The sequence below is a fragment of the Salvelinus namaycush genome, chromosome 8, assembly GCF_016432855.1.
Source record: "Salvelinus namaycush isolate Seneca chromosome 8, SaNama_1.0, whole genome shotgun sequence".
Classification (NCBI taxonomy): domain Eukaryota; kingdom Metazoa; phylum Chordata; class Actinopteri; order Salmoniformes; family Salmonidae; genus Salvelinus; species Salvelinus namaycush.
Window position 1 is genome coordinate 59,316,822 of NC_052314.1, and position 18,386 is coordinate 59,335,207.

At 42.1% G+C, this 18,386-nt stretch overlaps 2 protein-coding genes across 3 annotated transcripts in view; both read left to right on the forward strand.

The window, feature by feature from the left end:
- Positions 1–2,937: 2,937 nt before the first annotated feature.
- Positions 2,938–18,386, forward strand: part of LOC120052924 (zinc finger protein 606-like) — an 86,588-nt gene continuing 71,139 nt past the window's right edge. Inside the window, exons 1-6 of one of the 2 annotated variants that reach the window (XM_039000160.1) lie at positions 2,938–3,391; positions 3,795–3,925; positions 4,112–4,258; positions 6,613–6,744; positions 7,116–7,227; positions 16,028–17,299. In XM_039000160.1, coding sequence (XP_038856088.1) covers positions 3,133–3,391; positions 3,795–3,925; positions 4,112–4,258; positions 6,613–6,744; positions 7,116–7,227; positions 16,028–17,064 — 1,818 coding nt within the window. In that variant the 5' untranslated portion in view covers positions 2,938–3,132 and the 3' untranslated portion in view covers positions 17,065–17,299. Of the gene's footprint in view, positions 3,392–3,794; positions 3,926–4,111; positions 4,259–6,612; positions 6,745–7,115; positions 7,228–16,027; positions 17,300–18,386 lie in introns of those variants that run through there. The other variant, XM_039000159.1, reaches the window with a different exon arrangement.
- On the forward strand, positions 4,265–5,481 carry LOC120053012 (zinc finger and SCAN domain-containing protein 5B-like). Its single transcript, XM_039000263.1, has one exon. The coding sequence runs from the start codon at positions 4,439–4,441 to the stop codon at positions 5,198–5,200; it is 762 nt and encodes a 253-aa protein (XP_038856191.1). The 5' UTR covers positions 4,265–4,438; the 3' UTR covers positions 5,201–5,481.

The window sequence follows — 18,386 nt, forward strand, 5'->3', positions numbered from 1 at the left end:
GTCGCTGTTTATTATCTATGCAAAGTCACTTCACCTCTACCTACATGTACAAATTACCTTGACTAACTTGTACCCCCGCACATTGACTTGGTACCGGTACCCCCTGTACAGAGCCTCATTAGTTTATTTAGTAAATATTTTCTTAACTCTATTTCTTGAACTGCATTGTTGGTTAAGGGCTTGTAAGTAAGCATTTCACGGTAAGGTCTACACCTGTTGTAGTCGGCGCATGTGACAAATCAAATTTGATATGTATAACGTAATATTCTGTCTCCAGAGAAACCTGGATTCAAATAGAGTTTATTAGATTTGCCCTACTTTTCAGAGAATACACACCAATACAGTTGTGTAGATTCAGGGTGTATTGCAGTTCTATCAAGTATTTATACACTACCATTCAAAAGTTTGGAGTCACTTAGAAATGTCCCTGTTTTTGAAAGAAAAGCACATTTTATGTCCATTAAAATAACATCAAATTGATCAGAAATACAGTGTAGAAATTGTTAATGTTGTAAATGACTATTGTAGCTGGAAACGGCTGATTTAAAAAATAAATGGAATATCTAAATAGTCGTACAGAGGCCCATTATCAGCAACCATCACTCCTGTGTTCCAATGGCACGTTGCGTTAGCTAATCCAAGTTTATAATTTAAAAAGTATAATTGATCATTAGAAAACCCTTTTGCAAATAATAGCACAGCTGAAAACTGTTATTTTGATTAAAGAAGCAATAAAACTGCCCGCCTGTAGACTACTTGAGTATCTGGAGCGTCCGCATTTGTGGGTTCGATTACAGGCTCAAAATGGCCAGAAAAAAATAACTTTCTTCTGAAACTCATCAGTCTATTCTTGTTCTGAGAAATGAAGGCTATTCCATGCGAGAAATTGCCAAGAAACTGAAGATCTCGTACAATGATGTGTACTACTCCCTTCACAGAACAGCGCAAACTGTCTCTAACCAGAATAGAAAGAGTAGTGGGAGGCCCCGGGGCACAACTGAGCAAGAGGAGAAGTATATTCGTGTCTAGTTTGAGAAACAGACGCCTCACAAGTCCTCAACTGGCAGCTTTATTAAATAGTACCCGCAAAACACCAGTGTCAACATCAACAGTGAAGAGGCGACTCTGGGATGCTGAGTTCCTCTGTCCAGCGTCTGTTTTCTTTTGCCCATCTTAATCTTTTATTTTTATTGGCCAGTCTGAGATTTGGCTTTTTCTTTGCAACTCTGCCTAGAAGGCAAGCATCCCGGAGTCGCCTCTTCACTGTTGACATTGAGACTGGTGTTTTGCGGGCACTATTTAATGAAGCTGCCAGTTGAGGACTTGTGAGGCATCTGTATACAGTACCAGTCAAAAGTTTGGACACACCTACTCGTTCGTTTTTAAAATATTTTTACTATTTTATACATTGTAGAATAATAGTGAAGAGATCAAAACTATAAAATAACACATATGAAATCATGTAGTAACCAAAAAAGTGTTAAACAAATCAAAATATATTTTCTATTCTTCAAAGTAGCCAACCTTTGCCTTGATGACAACTTTGCACACTCTTGGCATTTTCTCAACTAGCTTCACCTGGAATGCTTTTCCAACAGTCTTGAAGGAGTTCCCACATATACTGAACACTTATTGGCTGTGTTTCCTTGACTCTGCGGTCCAACTCATCCCAAACCAACTCAATTGGGTTGAGGTCAGGTGATTGTGGAGGCCAGGTCATCTGATGCAGCACTCCATCACTCTCCTTGGTCAAATAGCCTTTACACAGCCTGGAGGTGTGTTGGGTCATTGTCCTGTGGAAAAATAAATGATAGTGGGACTAAGCACAAACCAGATAGGATGACGTATCACTGCAGAATGCTGTGGTAGCCTTGCTGGTTAAGTGTGCCTTGAATTCTAAATAAATCACCGACAGTATCACCAGCAAAGCACCCCCACACCACCATCTCCATGCTTCACGGTGGGAACCACATATGCAGAGAACATCCGTTCACCTACTCTGCGTCTCACAAAGACACAGCGAATCGTTGTAATTACACTATCAGATTGGCGCTGAAAATCACAAATGCTCCTCCGAATGGTCTCCTACATTGTCAAAAAGGTGAGTTTCTGAAATTCAATGCATGCAAAATGCTTATACAATTTCCAAAGACACCGGAGTACATTTTCTAAGAATAATCTTAATTTTTAGCTAAGTAAAGTCACTTGAAAAGTTTGTTACGTATATGTAACATCGGAGATTAAGTAATGTAAACCAAACCCCACAGAAATATGTTATTTGGGGTCTCCTTGAACATTCCTATCACTCACGATTTTTTTTTTGCAAGGTAAACTGTGTCTGGGTATCTAAGGGTTAAGCTGTCCCAGTTTATATGATGTCCCAGGTTTTTTTCAAGTAACATAGTATGAATTTAATCTGAACGCATTTCGGTAATTCGAATTTGGGTGAAAATGTACAAAATTCTGGCTAAAATGTAGACACAGTGCCATAAACTAGCCATCTTAATCTTCAGAATGATAATTGATTTTTGCAGATGCGTCATGGTTTTGTAACTCAATTTGGTACCATGGTTAAAATTGGGTTGCGTTCAGTATTTTAATGGATAATTCAGTTGAAAGGAAACGATACTGTACTGAATGACCAATTGAAAACGTGGACGTGTGAGGGTGGGTTGGTGAACACTGTCAGCATGGCCACTGCCATTTCAATACAGTACCTCTTATTGATTAAAGGCGCACCTTGATACAACCACCAAACGGGAGCAAACGTATCTGAAAGTATGTTCAAGAACATACAATAACGTTTTGGGGAAACGTGTTGTTCAGTACAAACCCTTCCGCAACGTAGCAAACGTGCAAGCGAACTGAACGCACCTCTGGTTTCATGAGCGTCACCAGCGCATACCCTTTGAACTATGACGCCGACATCCATGTAAACGGAAGTAAACGACCAAGAACAATTTCCACGTTCGCGTTTTTATTTAGACGTTTATTAACACCATGGAACTCAAATTATGACTAATTTAACTGCACAACATCACATACTTACCCCACGTAGTATTTAATTCGCGTTGGAGAGAGGTTGACTTGGTTGATATATGTTTTCTAGGTAATCCTAGTTAGCTGCTAACAATGGCTAACTGTATGGTTTTTCACACTCAAATAGCCTCCATCATGGAGGTGCTAGCGAATGCCGCCGTGGCAGAGATCTGTAAACTCGTAGACGACGACTATGCAGTGTTTCGTTTGGAAATTTCTCAAGGCCAGAAAGAAAACAGGGGATTGCGGAGGAAACTACAGTTACTGGAACTGAAAGGGGCACGAGAGCGCGTTCTCGCCAGTCGTCCCAGTAGTGTCAAGATCCTCGACCGGTACAGAGGATTGGCAAGAGGTACATTTTGCAGAAGGCCGAGGTGCGCGGCCTGTTGCCTTTCATAGATAGCTCAGTGTCTGTCACCCCGTTCCCATTCTACACATGTGGTTAACTAGAATTGGATCATGTTCAGTTTTTGGATAGTATGCAATAATTCCCCTGATTACTTAGCTATCTTGCACAAAGACACTATCATATTCTAACCAGATTCATGTTTAATGCATTTCCTATAATTTACTAAATACAGTATGAGGCATGGATTATAATAAATAGATCTATAAATAGTATATGAAGAAGATATGCGAAGTGTTACTTTACATCCTTGCCAATTCTAGATGTGTCAATAGTGTACAGTATATAGTTGAGCATTGACAGTCCATAACCTAAACACCTCTTTTTTCCCCCCTATTTACTCTCGCAGGTGAAGGACATCTCACTCGAGGCCACAAGAGCTTTGTGAAGCCAGCGGGACACAATACATGGAGTGATGACCAACCAATCACTGTTGATGAGGGGAGTGGAACCTCAAACCAGCACGTTATCGTGATAGAGGTTAGTGTAATAGTATTAGATCAAAATTACATAAAATGTGACCCGTTTATTTCAGAATGGCAACCCCTCAGCTATTCATGAACACCCTTATTTATATGCCATATGGGAGCTTGTGAGACTTCCCGACAACATTGTTATCCAATTAAACTCATGTACCGGTAATAACCTCTTCTCTTCTTGTGTCAGTCTGCAGATGCAGAGTCTGCAGGTCCTGGGGTTAAGCAGGAGAGGTCTGAAGGGGAGGATGACCTACGGCACAGCAGAGATCCTGTAGTCACGGAGGACCCCACCACTGCCCCAGCGCAGCCTCGAACCCGGCGCAGTATCACGGAGGTCAGTGGAACGCCGAACACCGTCCTCAAGTTACAGACAGACACCAAGACATTAACTGTAACACACAGACTCTTACACACAGGATCTGACCACAGATCAGACCCAGAGAGGCTGGGGAGACTGGGCTGTCCTCCTGCTCCCGGTTCAGAGTACTTACCAGTATTTCACCAGAGCCAGAGGATGGTTAATTCCCGTGGGGATGGCTATGGTGACGCGTTAGACACTGGCGGTGATGATCCGTCTTGTTCTTACGCTACAGAGATGGACCCTAGCAACATGCCCTTGGGTTTAGAGACACAGACTGATCTGTCTAGAGGGGACTGGAACCAGTACAGTAGTAGTGTATACTCTGAAGGGTGCCTAGATGAGAAAGGGGAGGTTATAGTGATAGATGAGGTGAAAGTGGAGGGTGACGCTCCTCCCACATGGAATGCAGATAGTCACATAGGAGACGGACACTCACAGGGCACATATTTCTTAGATTACAGGGGAAGCTTAGAGACAAATCCAAATGTCACTAGCCTCTCTCCTTTACACACGCTCAGGGATCGTGACCCAGTGTCCACGTCGATGGGGCCTTCCGATTCACACGGCCGCGTCCTTTTCGATCAGGTATTGAACTCAAACGACAGGGCTAGAGCCCAGGCTCAGGGAGGAGGAGCCACATCAGGCAATACTAAAGAGAAACGGTTTCTCTGCATGTTCTGTAACAAAGGCTTCAGCTGCCCTAAAAAAGTGGAGATCCACCAGAGGGTCCACACAGGGGAGAAACCCTACAGCTGTACGCAGTGTGAGAAGAGGTTCTCCCGCCAGGACCACCTGAAGATGCACCTGAAGGTCCACACGGGAGAGAGGCCATTCGCCTGTACACACTGCGGGAAGAGGTTCTCAGAGAGGAGATACCTCAGGATACACCAGCAGAAAAATCATTCCACTCTATAACATAGAAAGTAACCATTCCACTCGATAGATTCTGACGTTTAGATTAAACCCTGCATTAAAGACAAAGTTGAATTTTCATTGTCAGTAGAGAAGATCCACAGATGCATTTGGAATAACGAGAGTAACAGATTTCAGTGTAGAATATTCCTGGGTAGAATATTGCATCCAGACGTGTGATATATAAGCCTAAAAAGTCTGTCACATATTGTGTTTGTACTGTGTAGGCTATATGATGTTTTCATATGGTTTATTTAACACTTGTTTATGTTTAATAAACATAAAATGAGACTTTTCATTCTAAGACTGTATTTAACCAGTTTTCCATCCAACCTTTTTATGCGAGAAAAGTACATATCGGATAAAAAATGTAATGACCGGCCTGATGGAAACAGAAACATTTCCAGTAAACTTTCCAAATGTTGACGAAACGAAGTACACTAGACAAGGTGGGATCCTTTTGTGTCTGCTAAAATGAATTATGTGAGAAATGTTGGTGGAAATGCTTTTATGTTTTGTGGTCCTCCCACTACGAAAACAGGAAAACAGTTTATTAGGCTAAATATGAAATAAATAATGATGAATTTCACAGGGTGGTGAAAGCGCATGGTGATAAGCTAGATGGTCCTAAATATCGAGCGTCTTATTCTGGTGACATGATGATCGATGCTTGGCTGCCGTTTGATAAATACAAATAATCTCGCTCTTTTGTCCATAATAATAATCTCATCATGTAGGCTACACGTGCGCTCTAGCCAACAGTGTGCAGATAGCGCTGTTGGCTAGAGTCCACTTCCAATACCAGAGTGGGCATACCCGCTACATTATTTTTTTGAGAAAAACATCAGTAGAGTTAAAATTGTGATGGAAACCCATTTAACTTGTATTTTTTTATTCGGTACATGGAATTTAACTGTAAAATGTATTATGTGCACTACGTCATCACACAGCCTTTCATCCACAACAAGTAAATTTGATGGAAACGCATCTCTGGTGGGAAAATGCGCATATTGTTCTTGATTTTGGAATATTCGCATTGAAAATGTGTCGCCAATTGGATGGAAACATAGCTACAGAGACTCTTTGATCTCACCCTATTCAGCATATACCTGACAAGGATTTATAACCAATATACACTTAATAAATATACCCACACACTAACAAACACCTACTGTACACGTCAAAATATTTTAGTCTGATGACTTTTGACTTATCATAGCTAACTTGTTTTTAGCCCCAACATATTTATATTCACCATGATGGGTTTTACAACAATGAAGTCATTCTGTGACTACAGTATAGGACTCAAACTTAGTGGGGATGGGTAAACACTCCATGTTGAAAGTGTGTTTATTATCTGTGTGTACGTACCTGATGGAGTGTATGTCAGTGTAATCTGTATCTGTCTCTTCCAGGAGGAGGGTCCAGAGGTGCTGCTGGGGAACCCTGAGGGGTCCATGGTCATGGAGGACAGCCAGACTACACCTCCTCCACAACCCACAGAGGAACCAGCTGAGCAGCACAGGACCACACACAGTCTCACTGAGGTGAGCCGACAATGAACTACTGTCTGAATGGTATTAGGTCAGGGCCCGTATCCACAAAGCCTCTCAGAGTAGGATTGCTGATCTAGGATCAGTTTTCCCCTTTAGATAATAATGAATAAGACTATATAGACAATTGGGGATCTGAAACTCGATCAGCACTCTTACTATTTGACGCTTTGTAGATACGGGCCCAGGTCTTGACCATGCATTTGAATTATACAATTATTAAAGCGTGTAAGTAATCAAATCAACTAACATGTTTGCATAGTACTCATAGCAATCCCTCATTACCCAATCAGAAGATGCTCCATAGCAGGGTGCTCATATCAGATTTCTTGTTCCAACATCCTCTCACTCTGTATCTCTTACAGTCAGCAGACATGGAGGATGGGAAGCCTGATCTGCTGCTGGTCAAAGAGGAGACAATAGAAGATGGACCAGAGAGCATTGATCTGCTGAGTGGACTAAAGATGGGAGAGCAAGGTAAGGGATACATACATGGGTCTTTATAAATAATGGGGCCAATGTGTAACATTAGGATCAACATTTTAAAATAGTTTGAAACAAAATAAAAACATATTTTCATGCAGTTCCACATGTGTACTTAGAGGAATATATGTAAATTGGCCCATAACTCCACCTATACAACAAAATAGGCCAAGGATTATACATAACTTAAGCAGGGTTCATACAGACATCGGAAAGTCAAATTCAAGGACTTTCAGGGATATTTTCAAGCACTTAATTGTAATTTTCAAGGACCTCAATGTTAAACAATTGTCTAATTTATACAATTGTACATATAGGGCTTAATAAAATTGCAGGTGTAACATGGAAACTACAATGTATTTGTCATTACCAGATCATATTGTGTTGAAGCCCACTAGGCTATGTAATTTGTTGTCATTATATCCAGAATAATTCATTGGAATAGCTTGGGTGTTGCCCAATGTCTATCAATTTGCTCACAGTAGACTCGGTGTCGAATCCGAGGCACAAAAACATATGAAAACATAAACTCATTACCTTGATGCTTTCTCTGTTAAATCTAACAAGACCCTTCTGTAAATCAAGCAGAAAATAACTTATGATCAACATCAATTTGGTAAGGATAGTGGATCTAAACAGGATCCAGGTACAACTGTCTTCACAGGCGTAAGAAATGAGACATTCTTCGCGAACACCTTTTTTACAGCACTTTACAGCAGCTCTTCCTCACTTGACTGTCATTCATCTGATCTAGGAAGAAATGTTCTGATGATAATGTGTGAAAGTATCACAGCGTAAATAAACAACTCGACACAATGCGCATCCAACAAGTATTATGTATTATTATTGAAGAATGACAGTATCGATTTACGTTTTATGTATCAAGGTAAGGTGACTCATTCGGTTGGAAGCATTCGATTTTGCAATCGCATATATTTTGGGGAATTTGTGTGCCCTGAAACGGTTTTCACCCCGTGACATACACTGAGTGTATAAAACTTTGTTCCTGGAGAGCTACCGTCCTGTAGGTTTTTGCTCCAACCCCAGTTTTAACTAACCTGTTTGTTTATCAACCAGCTAATTATTAGAATCAGGTGTGGTAGATTTAGGGTTGGAGTGAAAACCCACAGGACGGTAGCTCTCCAGGAACAGGGTTGGAGTGAAAACCCACAGGACGGTAGCTCTCCAGGAACAGGGTTGGAGTGAAAACCCACAGGACGGTAGCTCTCCAGGGACAGGGTTGGAGTGAAAACCCACAGGACGGTAGCTCTCCAGGAACAGGGTTGGAGTGGAAACCCACAGGACGGAAGCTCTCCAGGAACAGGGTTGGAGAGCCCTGCTCTAATCACTCTGACATCAATGTAAATGCAATCAAAAATCAAGAGTTTTGATGGCCTCTATTAAAAAGAGGATCCCATCAGCTTTCTAGGCCTACCACATTTATTTGTCAACCATGCTCTCGATGGTGCAGCTGTAGAACTTTTTGAGGATCTGGGGACCGATGCCAAATCTTTTGTCTCCTGAAGGTGAAAAGGGGTTGTCGTGCCCTCTTCACGACTGTCTTGGTGTATTTGGACCATGATAGTTTGTTGGTGATGTGGACACCAAGGAACTTGAAACTCTCAACCCACTCCATTACAGCCCCGTCTATGTGAATGGGGGTGTGTTCGGCCCTCCTTTTCCTGTAGTCCACGATCAACTCCTTTGTCTTGCTCACGTTGAAGGAGAGGTTGTTGTCCTGGCACCACACTGCCAGGTCTCTGACCTCCTCCTTATAGGCTGTCTCATCGTTGTCGGTGATCAGGCCTACCACTGTTGTCGTCAGCAAACTTAATGATGGTGTTGGAGTCGTGCTTGGCCACACAGTCATGGGTGAACAGGGACTACAGGAGGGAACTAAGCATGCACCGCTGAAGGGCCCCCGTGTTGAGGATCAGCGTGGCAGATGTGTTGTTGCCTACCCTTACCACCTGGGGGCTGCCCGTCAAAGTCCAGGATCCAGTTGCAGAGGGAGGTGTTTAGTCCCAGGGTCCTGTGCTCTGTGGGCACTATGGTGTTGAACGCTGAGCTGTAGTCAATGAACAGCATTCTCACATAGGTGTTCCTTTTGTCCAGGTGGGAAAGGGCAGTGTGGAGTGCAATTGAGATTGCGTCATCTGTTGGAGCGGTATTAGAGTGGGTCTAGGGTTTCCCGGGATGATGTTGTTTATGTGAGCCATGACCAGCCTTTCAAAGCACTTCATGGCTACCGATGTGAGTGCTACGGGGCGGTAGTCATTTAGGCAGGTTACCTTCACTTTCTTGGGCACAGGGACTATGGTGGTCTGCTTGAAACGTAGGTATTACAGACTCGGTCAGGGAGAGGTTGAAAATGTCAGTGAAGACACTTGCCAGTAGGTCCACGGATGCTTCGAGTACATGTCCTGGTAATCCGTCTGGCCTTGTGAATGTTGACCTGTTTTAAGGTCTTACTCACATCGGCTACAGAGAGAGCGTGATCACACAGTCGTCCGGAACAGCTGGTGCTCTCATGCATGCTTCAGTGCTGCTAGCCTCGAAGCGAGCATAAAATACATTAATCCCGTCTGGTAGGCTTGCGTCACTGGGCAGCTGGCGGCTGGGTTTCCCTTTGTAGTCCGTAATAGTTTTCAAGCCCTGCCACATCCGACGAGCGTCAGAGCCGGTAGATCTTAGTCCTGTATTGACACTTTGCCTGGTTGATGGTTCGTCTGAGGTTATAGCGGAATTTTTTAGAAGAAAATCATCCGTATTAGTTTCCCACTCCTTGAAAGCGGCAGCTCTAGCCTTTAGCTCAGTGTGTATGTTGCCTGTAATCCATGGCTTCTGGTTGGGATATGTACGTACAGTCACTGTGGGGACGACGTCGTCGATGCACTTATTGATGACGCGGGTGACTGAGGTGGTATACTCCTCAATGCCATTGGATGAATCCCGGAACATATTCCAGTCCGTGCTAGCAAAACTGTCCTGTAGCGTAGCATCCGCGTCATCTGACCACTTCCGTATTGAGTGAGTCACTGGTACTTACTGCTTTAGTTTTTGCTTGAGGATAGAATTATGGTAAAGTTTGCCAAATGGAAGGCGAGGGAGAGTTTTGAATGCATCTGTGTGGAGTAAAGGTGGTCAGTTTTTTTTTTTTTTCTCTGGTTGCACATGCTGGTTGAAATGAGGTAAAACGGATGTAAATCTGTCTGCATTAAAGTCCCCCGGCCACTAGGAGCACCACTTCTGGATGAGCATTTTATTGTTTGCTTATGGCGTACAGCTCATTGAGAGTATGTCATAATCGGTTTGTGGTTGTAAATAGACGGCTACAAAGAATATAGATGAATACTCTTGGTCGATAGTGTGGTCTACAGTTTATCATGAGGTACTCATGAGCAATACTTTGAGACTTCCTTAATAATTAGACATTGCGCACCAGCTGTTATTGAAAAATAGAGACACACCATCAACCCTCGTCTTGTAACTGTTCTGTCCTGCCGATGCACAGAAAACCCAGCCAACTGTATATTATCCGTGTCGTCATTCAGCCACGACTCGGTGAAACACATTACAGTTTTTAATGTCCCATTGGTAGGATAGTCTCAAACGGAGTTCATCTAGTTTATTCTCCAGTGATTGCACGTTGGCCAATAGAACGGATGGTAGAGGCGGTTACCCACTCGCCGCCCAATTCTCACAAGGCACCTGGATCTGCGCCCCACTGTATCTCCGTCTTTTCTTCATGTGAATGACGTGGATTTGGGCCTGGTCCGGTAGGTCCAGTCATTGCGCAATCGCGTGTGAAAACAGAGTTTTGACTGTCCACTATTCAAAAGAGGATCCCAGCTATCTTGTGCTGCTATATTTATTGCTAAATCCTTAAAATTAAGCACATTAAACCTCTTTACAACCGGTGTAGCCTACCTGGCATACATAGGCGGTGTGTGTGTCAAGTTTGGGGAATCAAATTTTCACCATAAAAATGCAATCCATGCATCATCGCATTTGCAGACTTATGTGAGAGAGCCTACTATTCGTTATGTGGTGAGTAGATTGGATAGTCATAATTTAGGGGAACAATATAACTCAATCACTGTTTGCTAAAAAGACTGCTCAATGCATGACTGAGCTCGTATAGCGTAGAGTGGGACTAGACTATAGGTTATATCAGATACGTTTCTCTTTGCACGGGAAAGTTGCCTTATATAAACATATTTCATGCAATTCTACTACACTTTATATGGCTGGACATTAACAGAATCTTTTTAATTCAACAAATTACAGGGTACGCTATTCTGCTGATACTGACAAACATATCAAAAACAAAATAATTGTCCATATAATAGGCCTACGAGAAGGGGAGACGCAAAGGAGTCCAAAAACAAACTTTTAAGTAGCACTGACCCAACAATGATAAATAGTGAATATGCGCAGTGCTCACTCCCTGGGGATAATGCCAATGCTATCCGTTTGTGCCAATAAGATATACTGGCTATACTGTTGTTTGTTCAATTAAGTTGAGAATTTTGATAACTAAAAGACAGATTTAGTATTTTCATTGTCTTCTCTTTACAGGAATAACCATTTGCTTTCCAAACTATATTGTCCCGCGATTGTATTTTGAAATATTGAGATATGCCTCAATAATCTGCCCAAATTGCGCTCGCTGCCTTTCCTTCCGACTGTAGGTAAACCGATTTAAAACAATCCACAAGTTAAGCTAATGATCCTCTGTGGCCAAATCATGCTTTAGTAGCCTATTTTGAATTATTTAATTTATTTCTGTATAGACAGGAGTAGGCTCATTAGGCATTCTAAATCAAAAATAATTCCACACATACAGTACCAGTCAAGTTTGGACACACCTACTCATTCCAGGGTTTTTCTTTATTTTTATTATTTTCTGCATTGTAGAATAATAGTGAAGACATCAAAACGTTCAAATAACACATATGGTATCATGTAGGAACCAAAAAAGTGTTAAACAAATCAAAATATATTTTATATTTGAGATTCTTCAAAGTAGCCACCCTTTGCCTTGATGACAGCTTTGCATTCTCTCAACCAGCTTCATGAGGTAGTCACCTGGAATACATTTCAATTAACAGGTATTCCTTTTTAAAAGTTAATTTGTGGAATTTCTTTCCTTCTTAATGCATTTGAGCCAATCAGTTGTGTAGTGACAAGGTAGGGGTGGTATACAGAAGATAGCCCTATTTGTTAAAAGTCCATATTATGGCAAGAACAGCTCAAATAAGCAAAGAGAAATGACAGTCCATCATTACTTTAAAACATGAAGGTCAGTCAATCCGGAAAATTTCAAGAACTTTGAACGGTTCTTCAAGTGCAGTCGCAAAAACCATCAAGCGCTATGATGAAATTGGCTATCATAAGGACCGCCACAGGAAAGGAAGACCCAGAGTTACCTCTGCTGCAGATGATAAGTTCATTAGAGTTACCAGCACAAATAAATGCTTAACAGAGTTCAAGTAACAGACACATCTCAACATCAGCTGTTCAGAGGAGACTGCGTGAATCAGGCCTGAATGGTCGAATTGCTGCAAAGAAACCACTACTAAAGGACACCAATAAGAAGAAGAGACTTGCTTGGGCCAAGAAACACGAGCAATGAACAGTAGACCAGTGGAAATCTGTCCTTTGGTCTAATGTGTCCAAATTTGAGATTTTTGGTTCCAACCACCGTGTCTTTGTGAGATGCACAGTAGGTGAATGGATGATCTCTGCATGTGTAGTTCCCACCGTGGAGGATGTGTGGGGGTACATTTCTGGTGACACTGTCTATGATTTATTTAGAATTCAAGGCACACTTAACCAGCATGGCTACCATAGCAATCTGCAGAGATACGCCGTCACATCTGGTTTGCGCTTAGTGGGACTATCAATTGTTTTTCAACAGGACAATGACCCAACACACCTCCAGGCTGTATAAGGGCTATTTGACCAAGATGGAGAGTGATGGAGTGCTGCGTCAGATGACCTGGCCTCCACAATCACCCGACTTCAACCCAATTGAGATGGTTTGGCATGGGTTGGACCGCAGTGTGAAGGAAAAGCAGCCAACAAGTGTTCAGCATATGTGGGAACTCCTTCAAGACTATTGGTAAAGCATTCCAGGTGAAGCTGGTTGAGAGAATGCCAAGAGTGTGCAAAGCTGTCATCAAGGCAAAGGTTGGCAACTTTGAAGAATCTAAAATATATTTTGATTTGTTTTGACACTTTTTTGGCTATTACATGATTCCATGTGTGTTATTTCATAGTTTTGATGCCTTCACTATTATTCTACAAAGAAAAACCCTTGAATAAGTAAGTATGTCCAAACTTTTGACTGGTACTGTATATTAGTAGGCTATAGGTAAAGACCAGATTAAATTAAGAATAGTCTGATGGGTGAGAATATTATCAAGTGCTTGCAAAATAGTGAATGAGAGACGATGAAGTGTGTGCAGCCTGCGCAAGAAACAGAGCAGAGCTTATGCCTTTCATGCAACTTTTTAAAAATCGTCATTAGTCACATCATGCAGCTAGAACGTATAAAACATGTAAACGTATAGCCTCATTTTTGTATCACAACTAAAGTTGCATAAATGTCTCTTAACTTTAGCAGATAGGAGGACCTGTTTCTTTGTTAATCGTTTGGATCGTTTGGAGAAAATATCCTTTATTTTATTCAGCTATGTTCAATTATATTCTTCATACTATTAAATTATATGAAATAATGTCATGGAATTCTAAGCAAATCTTTTCTGCTAAATGAACGAGTGTAACCCACAGCCATATGGTATAGCCAGATCAGTGCCTAATGTATGGACAACTCAGAATATGCTATTCTGTTCTTCTGAAATAGGCTACAATTTCTTCAAATCATGTTTCTTTAGACCTGTGTAAAATAAATAATGGATGTATTGTGGTGTAGGCTATATTACATGGATCAGTGGAAGCCAGGAGATGCTAAAGGTGTTTGTTAATTAACGATCAATTACCGTGAGACCGGCAGTTATTTGCATGACAATCACCCGCCGGCAATTTCATGACCGCCACAGCCCTTTTTATTTTATTTTTATTTCACCTTTATTTAACCAGGTAGGCAAGTTGAGAACAAGTTCTCATTTACAACTGCGACCTGGCCAAGATAAAGCAAACCAGTTCGACACATATAACAACACAGAGTTACACATGGAGTAAAACAAACATACAGTCAATAATACAGTAGAAAAATAAGTCTATATACAATGTGAGCAAATGAGGTGAGAAGGGAGGTAAAGGCAATAAATAGGCCATGGTGGCGAAGTAAATACAATATAGCAATTAAAACACTGGAATGGTAGATTTGACAGTAGATGAGTGTGCAAAGTAGAAATACTGGGGTGCAAAGGAGCTAAATAAATACAATAGGGGAAGAGGTAGTTGTTTGGGCTATTTATAGATGGGCTATGTACAGGTGCAGTGATCTGTGAGCTGCTCTGACAGCTGGTGCTTAAAGCTAGTGAGGGAGATAAGTGTTTCCAGTTTCAGAGATTTTTGTAATTCTTTCCAGTCATTGGCAGCAGAGAACTGGAAGGAGAGGCGGCCAAAGGAGGAATTGGCTTTGGGGGTGACCAGTGAGATATACCTGCTAGAACGCGTGCGTGCAGCTATGGTGACCAGCGAGCTGAGATAAGGCGGGACTTTACCTAGCAGGGTCTTGTAGATGACCTGGAGCCAGTGGGTTTGGCGACAAGTATGAAGCGAGGGCCAGCCAACGAGAGCGTACAGGTCGCAGTGGTGGGTAGTATATGGGGCTTTGGTGACAAAACGGATGTCACTGTGATAGACTGCATCCAATTTGTTGAGTAGGGCATTGGAGGCTATTTTGTAAATGACATCGCCAAAGTCGAGGATCGGTAGGATGGTCAGTTTTACGAGGTACGCCTGGCACCTACCCTGTTCAAAGACACTTAAATCTTTTGACTTGCCCATTCACCCTCTGAATGGCACACATACACAATCCAAGTCCCAATTGTCTCGGTTTAAAAACCCTTGTTTAACCTGTCTCCTCTCCTTCATCTACACTGATTGAAGTGGATTTAACTGGTGACATCAATAAGGGATCATAGCTCTTTCACCTGGATTCACCTGGTCAGTCTGTCATGGAAAGAGCAGTGTTCTTAATGTTTTGTATCCTCAGTGTAAGGAGACACAATGTTACATAGTTACACTGCATTTCTGAGATCTCGGTACAAAAAACTGTCAGACAGCTAGATCAAGGATTCTTACAGGGTTCAAGTTTAAAGTATTATTGAACTGAATAATGCTTAATATATGATACAACAACTTACACAGCCATAAATGCAAGGACAGAAAAGTAATGTTTTATGTCACCTGATTTTGGACAAATCCATTAAGACACCCACCATGAGAATGGTTAAACAGGTTTTAAATAAAGTTGTGAATTGTATTGAATATAGCTATGTTCCCCCTTATATCTTAATGTAATGACATGAAAAAGAAATGGGATGATTATTATCAGTGACTTATCAACAGCTGTAACAACTTGTCCAGCGTAGGAAATCCTCAGTAGTTTATAGAAAGACCCACATATAGCCTACATACAGTATTAGATCTTCCAACAGGAATAGTGGCTATTGATTTTTCTTCTTTAATGAAATCAAATCAATACAACTTATGTTTACATGTATGAATTTGACAGGTAATTGACAACAAAAAAACTCCATATGTAGAGTCTTCCCTGCCATGTTTGTAAAGTCTATTTTCTAAACTCTTCATGTAGGTGGTTGGCTGGAGACTAACAGAGCAGACTGGGTGGCCATCTTGGATTCCCAGACCGGTGCAGCCAAGGGCCCAGCGAACAACATCACCGAGCAGGTCTGGACCAGAGGTGACATAGTGGAGGTCAGGGGATGGGACAGCGTCCTCAACTCTGGGCTGGGGAACAACGCTGTTAACCACAACCAGAAACAGATAGTCGAACACACAACGACATCCGAACTTAGTCTCCATGACAACAGACTGGCTGAAACCAGGGCGAGGCATAGATTTGGTCTGCGGGGACAGGAAAGTGAACGTATGCGGCGGGAGAGTACAGACTTCGCTTACGATGCTCCGTCCTGCTCCTATAATTGTGATTCAGAAAGACTGATGGCGCCTCAGGTTAACCCTCTAACAGGTGCTGCCTTCAGCCTGTCTTCTATAGAATCTGTCAACTGTAACATAGACCCTGCGATAACACAGACACTCCCTGGCCTTCGTTCTCCTCACACTCTCCTAATGTTAAACCAGACCTCAGACAATGCCAGTGCCTCAACACTAAATGGCTACACAAGCCCATTGACAAATGACAGTAGTGAAGACGGAATCAGTAAAGGTGGCAGCACCAAAGAGAAGCGCTTCCCGTGTTCATTCTGTGGGAAAGCCTTCAGTTTTCCCCAACAGGTGGAGATCCACCAGAGGGTACACACGGGGGAGAAACAATTTGGCTGCCACCTGTGCCGGGCCAGTTTCTCTCACTCCTTCAGCCTGAAGAGGCACCTGAGAGTCCACACAGGGGTGAAACCCTTCAGCTGTACCCAGTGTCACATGCGCTTTGCCCAGGCTGGTCACCTGAAGAGGCACCAGAGGGTCCACACAGGGGAGAAACCCTACAGCTGTACGCAGTGTGAGAAGAGGTTCTCCCGCCAGGACCAGCTGAAGATGCACCTGAAGGTCCACACGGGAGAGTGGCCATTCGCCAGTACGCACTGCGGGAAGAGGTTATCAGAGAGGAGCTACCTCAGGATGCACCAGCAGAAAAAACATTCCACTCTTTAACATAAAAAGTAACCATTCCCCTGGATAGCTTCTGACATTTAGATCAAACCCGGCATTAAAGACAAATATACATTTTCATTGTTGTCAGCAGAAAAGACCCACAGATGACCCATAGATTTCAGTGTTGAATATTCCTGGGTAGAATATTTCATCCAGACATATAAGGCATATCTACACTAACTTTCAAAAGTTTGGGGTCACTTAGAAATGTCCTTGTTTTTGATAGAAAAGCAAAAAGAATTGTCCATTAAAATAACATCATGTTGGTCAGAAATACAGTGTAGACATTGTTAATGTTGTAAATGACTATTGTAGCTAGAAACGGCAGATTTCCTTTTAATGGAATATCTACATAGGCGTACAGAGGCCCATTATCAGAAACCATCGCTCAGCAGTCTCAACGTCAACAGTGAAGAGGCGACTACGTGATGCTGGCCATCTAGGCAGAGTTGCAAAGAAAAAGACATTAAGAAGGGCAAAAGAACACAGACATTGGACAGAGGAACTTTGCCTAGAAGGCCAGCATCCCGGAGTCGCCTCTTCACTGTTGACGCTGAGACTGGTGTTTTGCGGGTACTATTTAATGAAGCTGCCAGTTGAGGAATTGTGAGGCTTCTGTTTCTCAAACTAGACATTAATGTACATGTCCTCTTGCTCAGTTGTGGACCGGGGCCTCCACTACTCTTTCTATTCTGGTTAGAGCCAGTTTGCGCTGTTCTGTGAAGGGAGTAGTACACAGCTTTTGGCAATTTCTCGCATTTCTCAGAACAAGAATAGACTGACGAGTTTCAGAAGAAAGTTATTTGTTTCTGGCCGTTTTGAGCCTGTAATCGAACCCACAAATGCTGATGCTCCAGATACTCAACTAGTCTAAAGAAGGCCAGTTTTATTGCTTCTTTAATCAGAACAACAGTTGTCAGCTGTGCTAACATAATTGCAAAAGGGTTTTCTAATGATCAATTAGCCTTTTAAAAGGATAAACTTGGATTGCTAACATAACGTGCCATTGGAACACAGGAGTGATGGTTGCTAATAATGGGCCTCTGTATGCCTATGTAGATAATCCATTAAAAAGAAATCTGCCGTTTCCTGCTACAATAGTCATTTACAACATTAACAATGTCTACACTGTATTTCTGATCAATTTGATGTTATTTTAATGGACAAAAAAATGTGCTTTTCTTTCAAAAACAAGGACATTTCTAAGTGACCCCAAACTTTTGAACAGTATAAGTCTAAAAAGTATGTTACATATCGAGATTTTAGGACTATAAGGTTCTATCTTCAAGAAGATGATTCTGAGATAATTGGCTTTACATTTC